The 16,183-nt window shown below is 39.3% G+C and overlaps 1 protein-coding gene and 1 non-coding gene across 2 annotated transcripts; one reads left to right on the forward strand and one right to left on the reverse strand.

Moving 5' to 3' along the window:
- Positions 1-5,058: 5,058 nt before the first annotated feature.
- Positions 5,059-12,706, forward strand: LOC120106748 (uncharacterized). Its single transcript, XM_088723459.2, has 2 exons — positions 5,059-9,503; positions 9,975-12,706. The coding sequence occupies exons 1-2, from the start codon at positions 6,772-6,774 to the stop codon at positions 11,974-11,976; spliced, it is 4,734 nt and encodes a 1,577-aa protein (XP_088579585.2). The 5' UTR covers positions 5,059-6,771; the 3' UTR covers positions 11,977-12,706.
- Positions 7,071-7,178, reverse strand: LOC148699528 (small nucleolar RNA R71). Its single transcript, XR_015974792.1, has one exon. It is a non-coding gene; the product is annotated as a small nucleolar RNA R71 (small nucleolar RNA).
- Positions 12,707-16,183: the final 3,477 nt, after the last annotated feature.

Below are 16,183 nucleotides of genomic sequence, written 5' to 3' on the forward strand. Positions count from 1 at the left end.
GTCAAGGAGGATTCCAGATCCCTAGTCTTCCCTATATTCTTGAACTTTGTTTAATTATCTATTAATCCTCTACTTTTAATTTTTGAAAATCAACTGGAAATTACATCTAAAAATTACGCTAATAATCTATAGATCGTTCCTTGAGGAATCGACCTCGGACTTTCGAGTTATATTACTTGTGCGATTCTCCTGCACTTGGGAGAGCAATTTTATTTTTGCACCAAGCTGCGAGCGAGATCACTATCGAGCGGGACCGCGATCGCAATCCCGCACGTGGCTCACAATCGCGATCTCCTTCTTCACAGCAATCGCAATCCAGCTCGCGGCTCTTGATCGTGATCTCCTACCTCCCTGTTTTCATAATCCACAATCTGCCCAGCATCCAAATCTCCCCTCTCCAAAAGCTGGTCGTGGACTTGAAGAATCTATCCTCGTTGTTCATCATAAAGAAAGGTATTTCAATATTATCTTGCCCTTTCTTCCCTCTCGATGTATACTTTTTTTTTCTATTTGCACGTCTATCTATTAAGGATATTTGTCATTTTAATTTGAAACTGTTAATTTTGTAACGGCGTTAGATGACATGGGTACATATGTAAAAACAATAATAAAAAAAGGATAGAATAGCAAAATAAGTGTTTTACGAGGGTATACATGTAAATATCAATTTTGGAAGGGTATTCATGCAAAATTCGATATCTAGGAGGGTATTCATGTAAAAAAATCAATACTCGAGATCGACTCGACTCAACTCGAATATCAATCGAGCCATACTCAAGCTCAAATTCGAGCCTTAATTATAATTAAAAAATATCATCAAAACAAAAATAATACAATATTGTATTGTAAGCATAAAATTAATAAAATATATTATAAATAAAATAAAATATTTTATATATATATATATACACTTGATTAGGCTCACGAGTTTTAGAGCCGAGCATTTTGCTATTTAAGCTCGACTCAAAAATCTATTCGAGCTACTCGAGTTTGACTTGAGTTCGATAATAGTTGAGTAAAGTAGAGCTTGGAGTCGAGCCCAAGCAACTCAAAAACTGCTCAGCTTATTTGCACCCCTAGTAACAACAATGCACCAGGACAAGTGTTCTCCAAAGTCTGCAACATTTAAAAGCTTTGATATAGGGCAATGAAACATCATACAGAATTTGCATTTGCATGGTAAACTAGAAATTCTTAGGTTCGTGATTGTTAATCCACCCATGTAGAAAATGCTCAAGTTTTCCATTCTCATATGAGGGGGGAAAGTTTTCCATTCTCATGATTTGATGGGTGCTTTAGCATTGCACTGGCAACTGCAGAAAGATAGCATAGCAGTAACGACCATAGAAAGACAATATGTGCGTGATCACTGGATAAACTCCCAGATTCCCTACAATCTCTCACTGCATCATATGTGATGCATAAAATGATCAGAGTGGTAAACACTAAAAGGATGGGAAATTTTGAGGCATCTATTGATCTTCCTCAAAGGCCTCTAGCTGGAGGATTGGGGCACATAGAGAGCATGCCCCTCATCTTGGAGAAAAAATGCATTGTTGGTAATTCTCTTTCAAAGCTCAAACATTTCAAGATTTTGAATTGGATTTCAGTGATCACGATAAGCTCCAGACCAACCTTGCTCATCTTTCCTTGCTCCTTACTGGTCCAACTTACTTTTAGCAATTTCCAAAATTTGAATTCTGGACCACTTGAAGGGCTAGCCCTTAGGAGTGAGGTGCCAACAAGTGTGTTAATAATTGTTTGCCTCCTTACTAGTATAGTTAAAAAACAAGCAAACTATTGTATGATGAATGTTGCTACCAATCTTCGAACTGTTAATATGGATCGCCTCTATTAATCTGCAAGACAACAACAGATCAAAGAACTCACCGAAGTTGGCTCTGACTAGGCCCTCTAATGCTTAAGTTAGAGAGAGTGTGTTTTGTGTGGGGAAGAGAAGATTTAGATTCTTAGTGTTGTAGTGGTATTATGTGTCGTACCTTTTCATAGAGGGATCCCAAGTTCACATGTAGCCATAAGGTCTAGAATCTTCTAAGGGTTGTGCTGTAAAGGACTAAAGTCCTGCGATAACTATTGAGGAAGGTCTTGTAACCGTCCTAGATCGTATTATAACTGCCTTAAGATACGGCGCAATTGCTTAGGACCATTATGGTAATCTTTAATATGATGGAGGAAGTGCATTTCCACATAGAGTGGGGAGCTATTGTGTGAGGTGAGAAGGCTTTGATTAGTCTAAATGGCTGCATGTCCAAGCTGCGAGACTTTGCATCCATCAATGTGTGACCTTGGAGGTCAATTACTTTTGGTTTGCTTATTCTAGTTCGTAGATTAGTCGAGGTAGACCTAATTTGACTACGCTGAGTGCCACACTAGCTTTGAGTTGGGCAATTTCGGTCACTCCACAACATCAAGCTTATTTTTCGCTGCATGACTTGCTGCCATATTAGAGTCCGAGCCATTTCTTTTGGTTTGGGCAAAGAAAGTAACTATATCCACCATCTTTGCCATTTTGAGGCGAGCATTAAATTTTTGATATGAATGTTCCAAATGAAGAGCTGCCTCACTTCAATTCTCGAAGGCACTATTGATGACTCAGTGGAGAATGTTGGTACGACACATGCCAACCTACTAATTTTAAAACTTTATTAGCTAGGTTGATCTGAGTGCATGCCTCATCACCTCCATTCCACATGGACAGCTTTGAGATTAAGGTTGTTCTACTTTCGAAGATTAAGCTGCCATAGATCCTTTAATAGTTCCAACTGAGGTTTCTTAAATAAAGGCGTAGCTTGAGTCCAGACTTCTCCTCCTCAATTCATTATGCCTGGCATGTTCAATCATGGTTGTTTGGTGAATGTTATTGGTGCCGACCCATCGAATTCTTGGGTTGCCAAGGTAATTTGCGAGCAACACCCTTTTAATTTTAGAGGCTTAGCCATTGTGTTGACTTTTTTGGTTTATAGAGTGTTAACATCGTGGCTCTAATAGGTGAGAGCTTTTTGGATTCTAGGCATCGAGTGGTACAACTTGAGCTGGTGGTGCACATAGTCGATCAAAAGACAATTGAGGTAGAGGCCAGGCTAAAGGCTGCTAAAGGCAGAGCTAAAATGGTTGAGCTCCAAGCTATAGATAACTAAACAACAAGTTGCCAAAGCCAAGCAGAAAGCCCTCTGATATATGGAGGAGTACAAGTCCTCGTTAGATTATCAATGAAATTTCACCAAGTGCTCAATCGACTCATTTCTAGAGGACTATAGGGAATGTCAGAGCCTAATGGCAAGCCTTTTCCCCGAGGTCGAATTTAACTACATCACCCCTTTAATGGAGGGTAGCCTTGATGACATCGAGGAATAGCAAGGGGAAGAAAGGGATATTGTTGACCTCCCTCATTGGGACACCGAGGTGGAGCACCTTCCTCCAAGCCCCAAGGAGTAAGCATTCGAGCCTTCATAATTTTCTTCTTCTTGGGCTTGGTGTGGTCTTGTTTGGTGAGATTGATCTTCTTCTTTTGTAACGAGGTCTACTCGATGATTTTAACATTTTGTGATGAGGTTTGCTCGGCCATGTGAAATGGTAGCTTTTGACCTTCTTCTTTTGTAATGATGTTTACTCGAATTATGAGCTTCCCTATTTTGTAATCAGACATGTATATATTACTAAAATGAACATTTTCATGCATACTCATTTCTTTGCAATGTTTGAATATTTGATTTTCCACTCAAGTGTTTGAGGTCATCTCATGAACGTCGAGGTCGATTGAGTGAGGCTAAAGTATTTGAGGTTGCCTTAGCAAACATCAAGGTTGTCGAATGAGATTAAAGTAGTGGACTACGATCCTTTGTGAGACTCCATGCCTCAAGCATCTTGCTCTCACCGTTGTTAGGTCGAGGTGATGGACTACAGCCTCTTGGAGTTAGCTTGGAGAGAGGCTTATAGTATCTACCATCACCTGAGGCAAAGGTGGTGGACTTCAATTCTTAATAGCCAACAGGCTGCAACCCCCATTTTCGGGGGTCGGACTACGGTCCTTGGTGGCGAATGGGCCTCTGTTCTCCGATCTCATCATACACTCTTCAAGCTCAATACAAAGCTTTTGTATTCTTCCTGCTCCATAGCTTTGACTTTTATGAGGCTGACTCTTCAACTCAGGCTGCTAGATTGTAGACCTCCTAGGTTGGAGGGTTGGATCCTTCAGCTGTAAATCCTCTAGAGATTGTAGTAATCACTCCGGCAATTGGTCGATCATCATTTTGCCTTTCAAGAGTTCACCTATCCTGTCTAATGTTTTGCTGGTCATCAACATGACAATTGAGGCACCCTCATCAAATGAGAGCCTTGATATCACCTTTCACTTGCAGGCACTCCTTGGAATCGTGCCTATGATCTTTGTGGAATTGGTAGTATCTATTCGTGTCCCTCTTATCGGTAGAATTTTTCATCCTTCGAGGCTAGAGTAGATAACCCTAGTCTTGTATCTCCATTAAGATTTGAGCCCTTGGGGTGTTGAGATGGGTATACCTCTCGAACATTCGAGGTGCACTCCTTAATTGCATGATGCTCCTCTCTTCTTGACTTTGTTTTCTTCTAAACTCATTCTTCTCTTTAAAGCTTTTACACTTCTTACCACATTTGCCTCCTACCACCTCCCTTTGAAGAAGTATAGCTTTCTCAATATGGATGTACTTATATGCTTGGGATAGGAGTTCAACCAAATCTTTAGGAGGCCTTTTCACAAACAAGAAACTGAAGTGCGAGCATTTTAGCCCATTCATCACTGCTGTCACTATGTGATCCAACTCATGCACTTCTAATGTCCCGAGGCTAAATCGTCTAATGTAATCTCGAAGAGACTTATCTTCCTGCTGCTTGTCAGAGAATAGGTTAGTCGAGATCTTCTTGTGTCTTCTATTATTGATGAAATAAATGGCAAACTGGTGGCTGAGTGAGTCGAAGGATTCGATTGAGCTAGGTCAAAAGCTCAAGTGCAAAAGTTGAGCGGCTTTTCTGAGGGTGGTGATAGGTGCATGAAAATGTACCTTTTAACACTACCACTTTAGGCTAAATTGTTAAGACTTAAGCATGATTTGGATATTTTTATGATATTTTTCTAATCTGAACTTTACTTCACAAAGTGTCCAAGTCTTAATTGATTTTGGTGATTTTATTGTAGGAATGGAGTTAAGAAGATTGAATATCCCATTGCAGTCCGAATGAAATGAAACTTGGTAGAGATGAAGTAGACATGTTGAGGTTTCATATGCATCAAGAATCAGGTCAATTGGAGCTCCAGAGAGAAAGTTATGAAGTTGCAAAGTTAGGTTTCCCTAAACCGCCAGCCTGGGCCCTGACAGATCAGACCTTTGTGTAGTATTTTGATGATTTCGAGAGCTACAGAAGTCCAATTGAGATGATTCAAATTTTGTTGGAAACTAGACTTCCAGAGCTTTCAAATGACTATAAGAACATAAAATTTGAAGATCAGATGCGATCTGGAGAGTCTCCCGAACTTCATGCTGACGTTGGTGCTCGAGGGTAAAGTCGGAAAAACACATGCAAACGTGTCTAAGTCGTGTTTCCTAGGGTTTTTAGCCCCAAAATCATATATATACTTGGGGAGCACGCCGTTCTAAAGAAAAAAAAGGCTGCATTACAAAGAAATCATCAAGAGGAGCCAAAAATTCATGGAGAGCTAATTCTTGGTGAAGCTAGGGATGAACTCGCTTGGATGATGGTAGTTTCATTTATATTTGATCTATGTAATAGATTCTCATGTTGATACAATTTTTGTTTATCATTTCTCATCCATAGATCTTTCTTGTGTTGGAATAATCTTGAACCTATTCTTTTCATAGATTCAGCCATGTCTTTTTCTATAGAATTATTGAGGTGCTTGATTATATCTAGATTTGATTGTTTATCCAGTTAGTGTGATTTTTTGCTGAAATATTGCCATTGGGTATATTTTTGTCTTTGAATCTGAGTCTAAAAGGATAACAATCCTTGGTTTTAAAAGAGGAGAATGATTTTCTAGAATTATCACTAAATATTTTGATTGTAATGCTATATCCTCCAATTAGAGAATCTGGTGCTATGATCTCTAATTGAGTTATCCAATGGATCAAATATGAATGGAATTACCTGATTCAAGTGAGGAATTCCCGATGCTTTGCTGCCATTAATTCTGGTCACATCTTTTCACTACTACAATCTAATTGTCAATTTACTTTTAAACATTCACATCACATTTTACTGCTTTGATATTTCTTTTTAGTTTTGTAGTTCCTTTTAGTGTTCCTACCTTCTCCCTGTGGAATCGACACCCCAATATATACTGCGATAGCCGCGTTATTCTTTGGGCGTAATCAAATTTTGGCGCCGTTGCCGGGGAGAACGGTACAAGAAGCGCTTCAAGGAATAGGTTTGCTGAATTAATTCGTCAAAGCGGTAACCTCGTTCCTTCTTCTTCTTTTTTTTTTTTCTCTTGCTTTTTGTCTTCAGTTTATTTCATTCATAGTTTTGATTTGATTGTGCAAAAGAAAATGAAAATAAAATAAAAATAATATACATATATTTTGTGTTGCATGCGTAGGCATAGAGACGAGTTAGGTAGATTTGCAAGAAGACCGGAATTAGAACCTGACACTTTTCCTGTGAATTTGCCCGATACGCCATCTAATTCACGAAGATCAGCCCATTAGGACTCTCCAGGACTATCTCCATCCTACACGCACAGCCACACCGTCATGCATTATGTTCCCACCCAATGTCCCACAACAGGATTTTAAACCAGGAATGATACAGTTACTTCCTACCTTTCATGGCTTAGAGAATGAAAATCCTTACGTGCACATTAGAGAGTTTGAGGAGGTAGTGGCGACTTTTCATAGTCAACCCGGTACAATAGATGCAGTTAGACTTAAGTTTTTTCCATTTTCTTTGAAAGATAGAGCGAAAAGTTGGTTGTATTCACTGAGACCGCGGTCAATAGGATCTTGGGATGAGATGACACAGGTTTTCTTTAACAAATACTTCCCCCACCATAAGACCAGTGGTTTGAAGAGACAGATTTCAACCTTTGCACAAAAGGATAGTGAGACTTTGTATCAGGTGTGGGAGAGGTTTAAAGATTTGTTGAACTTGTGTCCTCATCACGGCTATGAGAGTTGGCGTTTAGTTAGTTACTTTTATGAGGGACTTACACCTAGAGAGCGCCAATTTGTAGAGATGATGTGTAATGGTGAGTTCTTGCAGAAAGATCCGGATGAGGCCATAGAGTACCTGAATGATCTAGCTGAGAAAGCTCATACTTGGACAGGACCTAGTGCGACTGATAGTACTAGTAGGTCACGACCTACAGCTACTCCTTCTAGTGGAGGAATTTACCATCTTAGAGAGGAGGATAATCTCAAGGCCCGGATAGAAATTCTGACTAGGGAGTTAGAGGCCTTAAAAACAAAGGATACAAAGGTTACGCATACTGTTTCTCGTGTTGAGTCCCATGGACCCTGTTTTGTATGTGGTGGAGTGGATCACCTAGCTCAGGATTGTCCCACATTTGCTGAAATGAGGGGTGTGTATGAGGAACATTGTAATGCCCTAGGTATGTACAAGAAGCCTTTTACACCCTTTTCAGATACCTATAATCCTGGTTGGAGGAACCATCCTCACTTTAGTTGGAAATCTGACCCGCAACATCCTGCACAACCACAGCTGCCTAGAGCTTATTCTACACCTCCATACCATGCCCCATCTTCTAGGAATCCTTTAGAGGACACACTACATGCTTCTATTGAGGCTCAGAATAAGACAAACCAGAAGTTTGAATCAATGATTACTCAGGTGGTTGAGGAAAATAAAGAGATTAGGAGTCAAGTGTCTAAGTTGATTAGTGCTTTAACCGTAAATGAGCGAGGAAAATTTCCATCGCAAGCTCAACCCAATCCCCAAGGTCAGCATATGGCACAAACTTCTAATCCTGATAGGCAAGATCTTAAGGAGGTTAATTCCATAACTACTCGAAGTGGTAAGGTTATAGAAAGGGTTCCCAAGCCTAAGGACACACAAGAGAAGTTGAGTAGTGATGTAGTTGATGTTCCAAGAGAGGAAGAGATAGTGAAGAGTCCAGTTAGAGTGCCCTTTCCTCAAGCTCTCAAGTCTACCTCAAGAGTTATGGACCATAGTAGCGAGATCCTAGAGAACCTAAGGCAAGTGAAAATTAATCTTCCTTTGTTACATGTGATAAAACAGGTTCCAACTTATGCAAAGGTCCTTAAAGATTTGTGCACTGTAAAAAGAAAACACCATGTTAAGAAAACAGCTTTTCTAACGGAACAAGTAAGTGCTTTGATTGAACAGAGAATCCCACCAAAATATAAGGACCCAGGATGCCCCACAATTTCTTGTATTATTGGGAATCATGAGTTTGCACAGGCCTTACTTGATTTGGGAGCTAGTGTCAATCTCATGCCTTATTCTGTTTACTTGCAATTGGGATTAGGAGAGATCAAACCCACCTCTGTGGTCTTACAGTTAGCTGATCGGTCAGTAAAGATACCAAGGGGGATAGTTGAGGATGTGTTAATTCAAGTTGATAAATTTTACTATCCTGTTGATTTCTTGATTCTAGACACACACTCTGTTGTTATTTCTGAATCAAAAATCCCCATTATTTTAGGTAGACCTTTTCTTGCCACCGCTAATGCTCTTATTAATTGCAGGAATGGATTGATGAAGTTGTCCTTTGGGCATATGACCCTTGAGGTCAATATCTTCCACATAAGCAAACAGCCACAGGAGGACGATGAGTGTCACCAAACTTACCTGATAAACACACTTATGCAAGAGGAAGCCATCACAAAACATGACCCCGATCCTCTTGAATATTTTCTTATTAATTCTGGGTTTGATAGCACATTTGACTCTAATGATGTTACTAATATTTGTGCTGTTTTTGATTCATCTCAGGATTATGGGACGAGGACATGGCAACCAAGATTTGAGGAGCTGCCCTTGATGCGAGAACAACCGAAGCCATCTACCATTGAAGCCCCAAAAGTCGAGTTAAAGCCACTGCCTAAGGGTTTAAAACATGCATTTCTTGGTCCAGGTGATACCTTTCCTGTAATAATTTCTTCTGACTTAAGTGCATCACAAGGTAAAAAATTACTTACAACTTTGAATGAGCATAAATCTGCACTTGGTTGGACCATGGCCGACATTAAAGGCATCAGCCCTTTAATTTGTTCTCATAGGATTCACTTGGAGGAGGGAGCTAACCCTCGTAGAGACCCCCAACGCAGGCTAAACCCTACCATGAAAGAAGTTGTGAAAAATGAAGTCTTAAAACTGTTAGATGCGGGTATTATTTATCCGATTGCTGATAGCAAGTGGGTTAGTCCTACGCAGGTAGTTCCTAAAAAGTCAGGTGTCACAGTAGTGAAGAATGATGTAGGAGAATTAGTCCCTACCAAAGCAGCAACCGGGTGGCGCATGTGCATTGATTATAGGAAGTTAAATGCTGCCACTCGCAAAGATCATTTTTCCTTTCCATTCATCGACCAAATCTTAGAGCGTGTAGCTGGTCATCCCTTTTATTGTTTTTTAGATGGTTATTCTGGTTATTATCAAATTGAAATTGCTTTAGAGGACCAAGATAAGACCACTTTTACATGTCCCTTTGGAACTTATGCATTTCGTCGTATGCCATTTGGTTTGTGTAATGCTCCAGCTACCTTTCAAAGGTGCATGATGAGTATTTTTAGTGATATGGTTGAGAATTGCATGGAGGTGTTTATGGATGACTTGACTGTTTTTGGTGACTCCTTTGATGTATGTTTGTTTAATTTAAAAAGGGTTCTAGCTCGTTGCAAAGAAAAAGGCCTTGTATTGAATTGGGAGAAATGCCATTTTATGGTGCCTTCGGGTATTGTTTTGGGCCATATTGTTTCCTCTAGGGGAATAGAGGTTGATCAATCCAAAATTGAGTTGATCTCTAAGTTGCCCACACCTAAGACTGTGAAGGATGTTAGATCATTCCTTGGTCATGCTGGTTTCTATAGGAGGTTTATCCAGAATTTTTCTGCCATATCTAGACCATTGTGTAACCTTCTAGTTAAGGATACCCCATTTGAGTGGACACAAGAGTGCCAAGCGGCATTCCAAACGCTTATTGGGAAGCTCACTTCAGCTCCCATTATGCAGCCACCAGATTGGAGTTTACCTTTTGAAATTATGTGTGATGCAAGTGACTACGCAGTAGGGGCTGTCTTAGGTCAACGGAGAGAGGGAAAGCCCTTTGTCATTTATTATGCTAGTAGGACTTTAAATAGTGCTCAAATGAATTATTCTACTACTGAAAAAGAACTACTAGCTGTAGTATTTGCATTAGATAAATTCCGTGCTTATTTGATTGGCTCGCCTATTACAATTTTTACAGATCATGCAGCCCTTAAGTACCTTCTCGCAAAGAAGGATGCTAAGGCGCGATTAATTAGGTGGATCTTGCTTTTGCAGGAATTTAATCTAACCATCAAGGACAAGAAGGGTTTAGAGAATGGGGTGGCTGATCACCTCTCAAGGTTAATATTTGAGGATACTACAGATACACCACCGATCCGTGATGATTTTCCAGATGAACAATTATTTTCTATCACCTCCATGCCGTGGTTTGCACATATTGTCAATTATTTGGTAACAGGTGAGATGCCATCAGACTGGAATGCACAGGATAAGCAGAAGTTCTTAACAGAGGTACGTTCTTTTTATTGGGATGATCCACATCTTTTTAAGTACTGTCCTGACCAAATTATGAGGAGATGTATCCCAGATGATGAGATAGCAAGTGTCTTAGAATTCTGTCATTCCCAAGCTTGTGGAGGCCATTTCTCTATGAAGAAAACCGCTGCAAAAATTTTGCAGTGTGGATTTTATTGGCCATCATTGTTTCGAGACACAAATGTTTATTGTCGTTCTTGTGAGAAATGTCAAAAATTAGGAGCTTTGTCCCGTCGTAATATGATGCCTTTGAATCCAATTTTAGTGATAGAAATTTTTGATTGCTGGGGTATAGATTTTATGGGACCGTTTCCTCCTTCTTTTGGTTATCTATATATTATTGTTGCAGTAGATTATGTGTCCAAATGGGTAGAGGCTGCAACTTGTAGGAACAATGACAATAAGACAGTAATTAAATTTCTAAAGGAAAATGTGTTGTCTCGTTTTGGTACACCACGTGTTATCATTAGTGACCGGGGTACACATTTTTGTAACCGTTCCTTTGAAGCATTGATGAGGAAGTATGGGGTGGTGCATAAGATTTCTACAGCTTACCATCCTCAAACAAGTGGGCAGGTAGAGCTTGCTAATAGAGAGATTAAGCGTATTTTAGAGAAAACGGTTAACCCCGACCGGAAGGATTGGTCATTGCGATTAACTGATGCACTTTGGGCATACCGTACAGCTTTCAAGACCCCCCTAGGCATGTCACCTTATAGGCTTGTTTTTGGTAAACCTTGCCACCTACCGGTAGAGCTAGAACATAGAGCCTATTGGGCTATTAAGAACTTTAACTTTGATTTACCTGAAGCCGGTGAGCTTAGAAAGTTCCAGATGACCGAGTTAGAAGAGTTGCGAAATGAAGCTTATGAAAATTCTAAAATTTACAAGGCTAAGATGAAGGCATTTCATGATAGAAATATTCTTAGAAAAACATTTGCACCTAATCAACGAGTATACTTATATGATTCTAGGCTTCATAAACACCCTGGTAAATTACGATCTAGGTGGACTGGTCCTTTTGTGGTAAAGCATACATTTGAGAATGGAGCGGTAGAGATAGAAGATCCTAGAGATGGTCGGATGTTTAAGGTAAATGGCCAGAGACTCAAGCCGGTCCTTGAGAAAGAGGCTCCAGTAGAGGAAGATATTCTTCTCATGGACCCCGTCTACGAACAGTGATGCTATGCCCATGCAGGTACGTTTCTCTTATTCCTTGTTTCTTTTTGTTTTTCTTTATTTTGTCTTTGTTTCAGTTTTTGTTTTTGCTTGTTTTGTTTTATTTCGTTTGGTTTCCTTAGTTTAATTTTCAGGTTTGCCAGCTTCCTGTTTTTACCATGGATTTGTGCTCCGCTAATCAGGTGACCTCTATCCTATTTTGTTTTCTATGCTTTTATTTCCATACATTGAGGACAATGTCATGTTTTAGTTGGGGGAGGGCAGCCCATGTGTATATGTTTTTGCATGAATTTGCTTTAAAAAAAAAAAACAAATGATTACAGAGTATTTTTGCTGGAGTCAATTTTTCTATCTTAGTCACACTATTAAGACACCCTTTGAATTCTTTTTTTATGCACGCATCTAAGCCTTGTGGTTTGATGGATGTTCAATGCATACAATTAGAGAACTCTCAAACTTAAGTATTTACGCATTGGTGAGTATTAGAGAGAGAGAGAGAGAGTTCATCATGTTCAGAGACTTGTGGCATGCGTTCATTGATTTTTTTGAATTGGTTGCTCTATTGGGAATTTTTATTGCACAGTTTGTGGTATGTTGGTTGATTATACTTAGGAGATGATGAAGGTCAATTTAGGATGAACGTTTGAGCCTTTCAAGCTAACCCATGTTTTATCCATTAGAAGCCATTTTGAGCCGAAAAAAAAAAAGAGAACCCTTTCCTTTGTAAACCCATATGTCCTTACCCCCCCCCCCCCTCCACATTGGAGTTGAGCCTAAATTATTATATCTTTCCTACCTTTTACTTTCAAGTACATGCTAGGGATGATAAATAATTGGTCCGCAAATAATGAAGACAAGAAAGGGGATGTACTGTGGTGGTTTCTCATTGGTGCTGTCAGGTTTGCTGAAATGGACTCCATAATTGCAACCAAAGGTTGTGTTAAAAAAAAAAAAAAAGGGAAGAAGAAAAAGAAAAGAAAGAAACAAATCAACTCCACCAGCAGCTTCAGCTTTCTATTACCACAGGCCTTGAAAATGTCTCAGGCTCTAATCTCCATTCTGAAAATGATTCTATTGGTTCCCAAACTGCTTGTCACAGGTTCAAAATGCTAGTATGAAGTTGTTGATGAAATAACCAAATGGTATGACTAGCGTGAAAAAAAAAAAGAAAAAAAAAAGAAGAAAAAAAAAAAGGGTACAAGCGGTTTGAGGAAGTTGTGCTTGATGTTATATCTTGTGAAGACCTCTAGCATGTACTGGAAAGTTCTTTTGAATTCTCTTATCCATCCTTTTATTATTTTTATTTTACTTAACTTTAGCCTCATTACAACCTTTTATTATTGACCTTTTTGATCCTAAGTGGGTTTGTGGTAAGAATGGTTGAGTTCCCAATGGTTGGTGATCCTATCATAAGATCAATGCTTGTTTGTTGCTTGTTCATGAACACTTGCCTTCTCATATATTTGTATGAACACCCTTTCTCAACTCCATAGAGAGACCCCTTACACCAGTCTACTATTGAATATTATACCTGTGAGATATGGAGTTGAAGCTTTTGTTTGAAATGTTCTCGACGTTGTATGTGTCAGGGTTGGTGGTAAGATGGTTACGGCTTAGAGTACACACACACACGAATTCTGGGAGTTGCTCTTGATGGACTGATTTTGATAGTATTGTTGATCTCTTGCGAGTACTTTGTTTGTTATACTTGAATATTATTGCTTAGCTCATGCAAAAGCTGTCTACACTGGGTTGGATATAGTCCGTTCTTTTTCTTCGCTTAAATTGCTAGGGACTAGCAATAAGCTGGTTGGGAGGTGTGATAGGTGCATGAAAATGTACCTTTTAACACTACCACTTTAGGCTAAATTGTTAAGACTTAAGCATGATTTGGATATTTTTATGATATTTTTCTAATCTGAACTTTACTTCACAAAGTGTCCAAGTCTTAATTGATTTTGGTGATTTTATTGTAGGAATGGAGTTAAGAAGATTGAATATCCCATTGCAGTCCGAATGAAATGAAACTTGGTAGAGATGAAGTAGACATGTTGAGGTTTCATATGCATCAAGAATCAGGTCAATTGGAGCTCCAGAGAGAAAGTTATGAAGTTGCAAAGTTAGGTTTCCCTAAACCGCCAGCCTGGGCCCTGACAGATCAGACCTTTGTGTAGTATTTTGATGATTTCGAGAGCTACAGAAGTCCAATTGAGATGATTCAAATTTTGTTGGAAACTAGACTTCCAGAGCTTTCAAATGACTATAAGAACATAAAATTTGAAGATCAGATGCGATCTGGAGAGTCTCCCGAACTTCATGCTGACGTTGGTGCTCGAGGGTAAAGTCGGAAAAACACATGCAAACGTGTCTAAGTCGTGTTTCCTAGGGTTTTTAGCCCCAAAATCATATATATACTTGGGGAGCACGCCGTTCTAAAGAAAAAAAAGGCTGCATTACAAAGAAATCATCAAGAGGAGCCAAAAATTCATGGAGAGCTAATTCTTGGTGAAGCTAGGGATGAACTCGCTTGGATGATGGTAGTTTCATTTATATTTGATCTATGTAATAGATTCTCATGTTGATACAATTTTTGTTTATCATTTCTCATCCATAGATCTTTCTTGTGTTGGAATAATCTTGAACCTATTCTTTTCATAGATTCAGCCATGTCTTTTTCTATAGAATTATTGAGGTGCTTGATTATATCTAGATTTGATTGTTTATCCAGTTAGTGTGATTTTTTGCTGAAATATTGCCATTGGGTATATTTTTGTCTTTGAATCTGAGTCTAAAAGGATAACAATCCTTGGTTTTAAAAGAGGAGAATGATTTTCTAGAATTATCACTAAATATTTTGATTGTAATGCTATATCCTCCAATTAGAGAATCTGGTGCTATGATCTCTAATTGAGTTATCCAATGGATCAAATATGAATGGAATTACCTGATTCAAGTGAGGAATTCCCGATGCTTTGCTGCCATTAATTCTGGTCACATCTTTTCACTACTACAATCTAATTGTCAATTTACTTTTAAACATTCACATCACATTTTACTGCTTTGATATTTCTTTTTAGTTTTGTAGTTCCTTTTAGTGTTCCTACCTTCTCCCTGTGGAATCGACACCCCAATATATACTGCGATAGCCGCGTTATTCTTTGGGCGTAATCAGGTGGCTAGGAAAGCTTCGTACATTACAGCATCATTTGCTCTTTGTAGGAACATAAGAGTACCAAAACTCTTGAGTTGATCCATCAAATTTGAGGAACCATCGTAATGCTCAACCGAGGCATTTTGAATTTTCTTGGTAAGGGTTCCTCCATGATTTATTTGGTGAAAGGAGGTTCACTCATCTTCTCTAGGTCATTGCCTACTCTAGCATGCTTTCCCCTTAATACCTTGATTCTTGTTGTTTATTTCTTCAATCTTGCGGTCGAGATTTGCTTCCCTCTTGAAGCCTCCTTTAGAGGAAGAGTTGAGATGATCGCACCTTTGGCTTCACCTAGGAGAAGGGCGGTCACTGCCTTATGCCAAGCGGTCTTGATGGTTCGGTGGCTAGCTGCAGGATCAATGGTTTATTGCTATAGGTTTTGCAGCGCTGCAGTGAAAACTTGCATCTACTGAATGAGTAGGTTATACTGCTCAATATTGATAGCTCCTAAAGTTGATTGAGGAGGCTGAGATCTCTGAGGATTGCACAGAAAGCTGTCAGACTCTCACTAGCTAATTGTGGTGGGTGGACCCCTTGATGGTTATTTTGCCTGAGCTTTATAGCTTATTTTGCCTTATTCCATAGATAGGGCCAATCCGTTGCTAGTGATCTTTAGACTATCGATATGAATTACCTCCATTGATCTACAAGACAACAAGTTAGAGAACTTGTTGGAGCTGACTCCAATCGAGCCCTCCGATGCTTAGAGGTGGGATAAATGGCTTTTAGAGTTTGGTTGGAGGATGGGGATAGGGGAAGGAAATAGAGTGCAATAGCTTTATATTTTGTGATCATGAAAACTAAATTACTATTCCGCTTTTTTTATGTACTTAAGAGTGGATGGAAAAAATGGAAGGGTAATATAATAATGGGCTTACAATGTGGAAGGGAATAAGCATATTCTATCGCTCCTTACGGAATAGAGTTATCGGCATTTGGTAGGGGATAAGTAGGGCGTTATCCCGCCGAGTGCTGAAAAAATGACTACGGAATAGCACC

This window comes from Phoenix dactylifera, chromosome 12, assembly GCF_051530095.1.
Source record: "Phoenix dactylifera cultivar Ajwa chromosome 12, Ajwa_hap1_PhDact_Kaust_v1.1, whole genome shotgun sequence".
NCBI classification, from domain to species: domain Eukaryota; kingdom Viridiplantae; phylum Streptophyta; class Magnoliopsida; order Arecales; family Arecaceae; genus Phoenix; species Phoenix dactylifera.

What these genes read in the sequence shown, in the direction of transcription:
- LOC120106748 (XM_088723459.2), top strand. Translation starts at nt 6,772, where the DNA reads ATGTTCCCACCCAATGTCCCACAACAGGATTTTAAACCAGGAATGATA. An exon ending in CCTACCAAAGCAGCAACCGG is followed by an intron (nt 9,504 to 9,974) that starts GTGGCGCATGTG and finishes TGTTTCCTCTAG; the next exon opens with GGGAATAGAGGTTGATCAAT.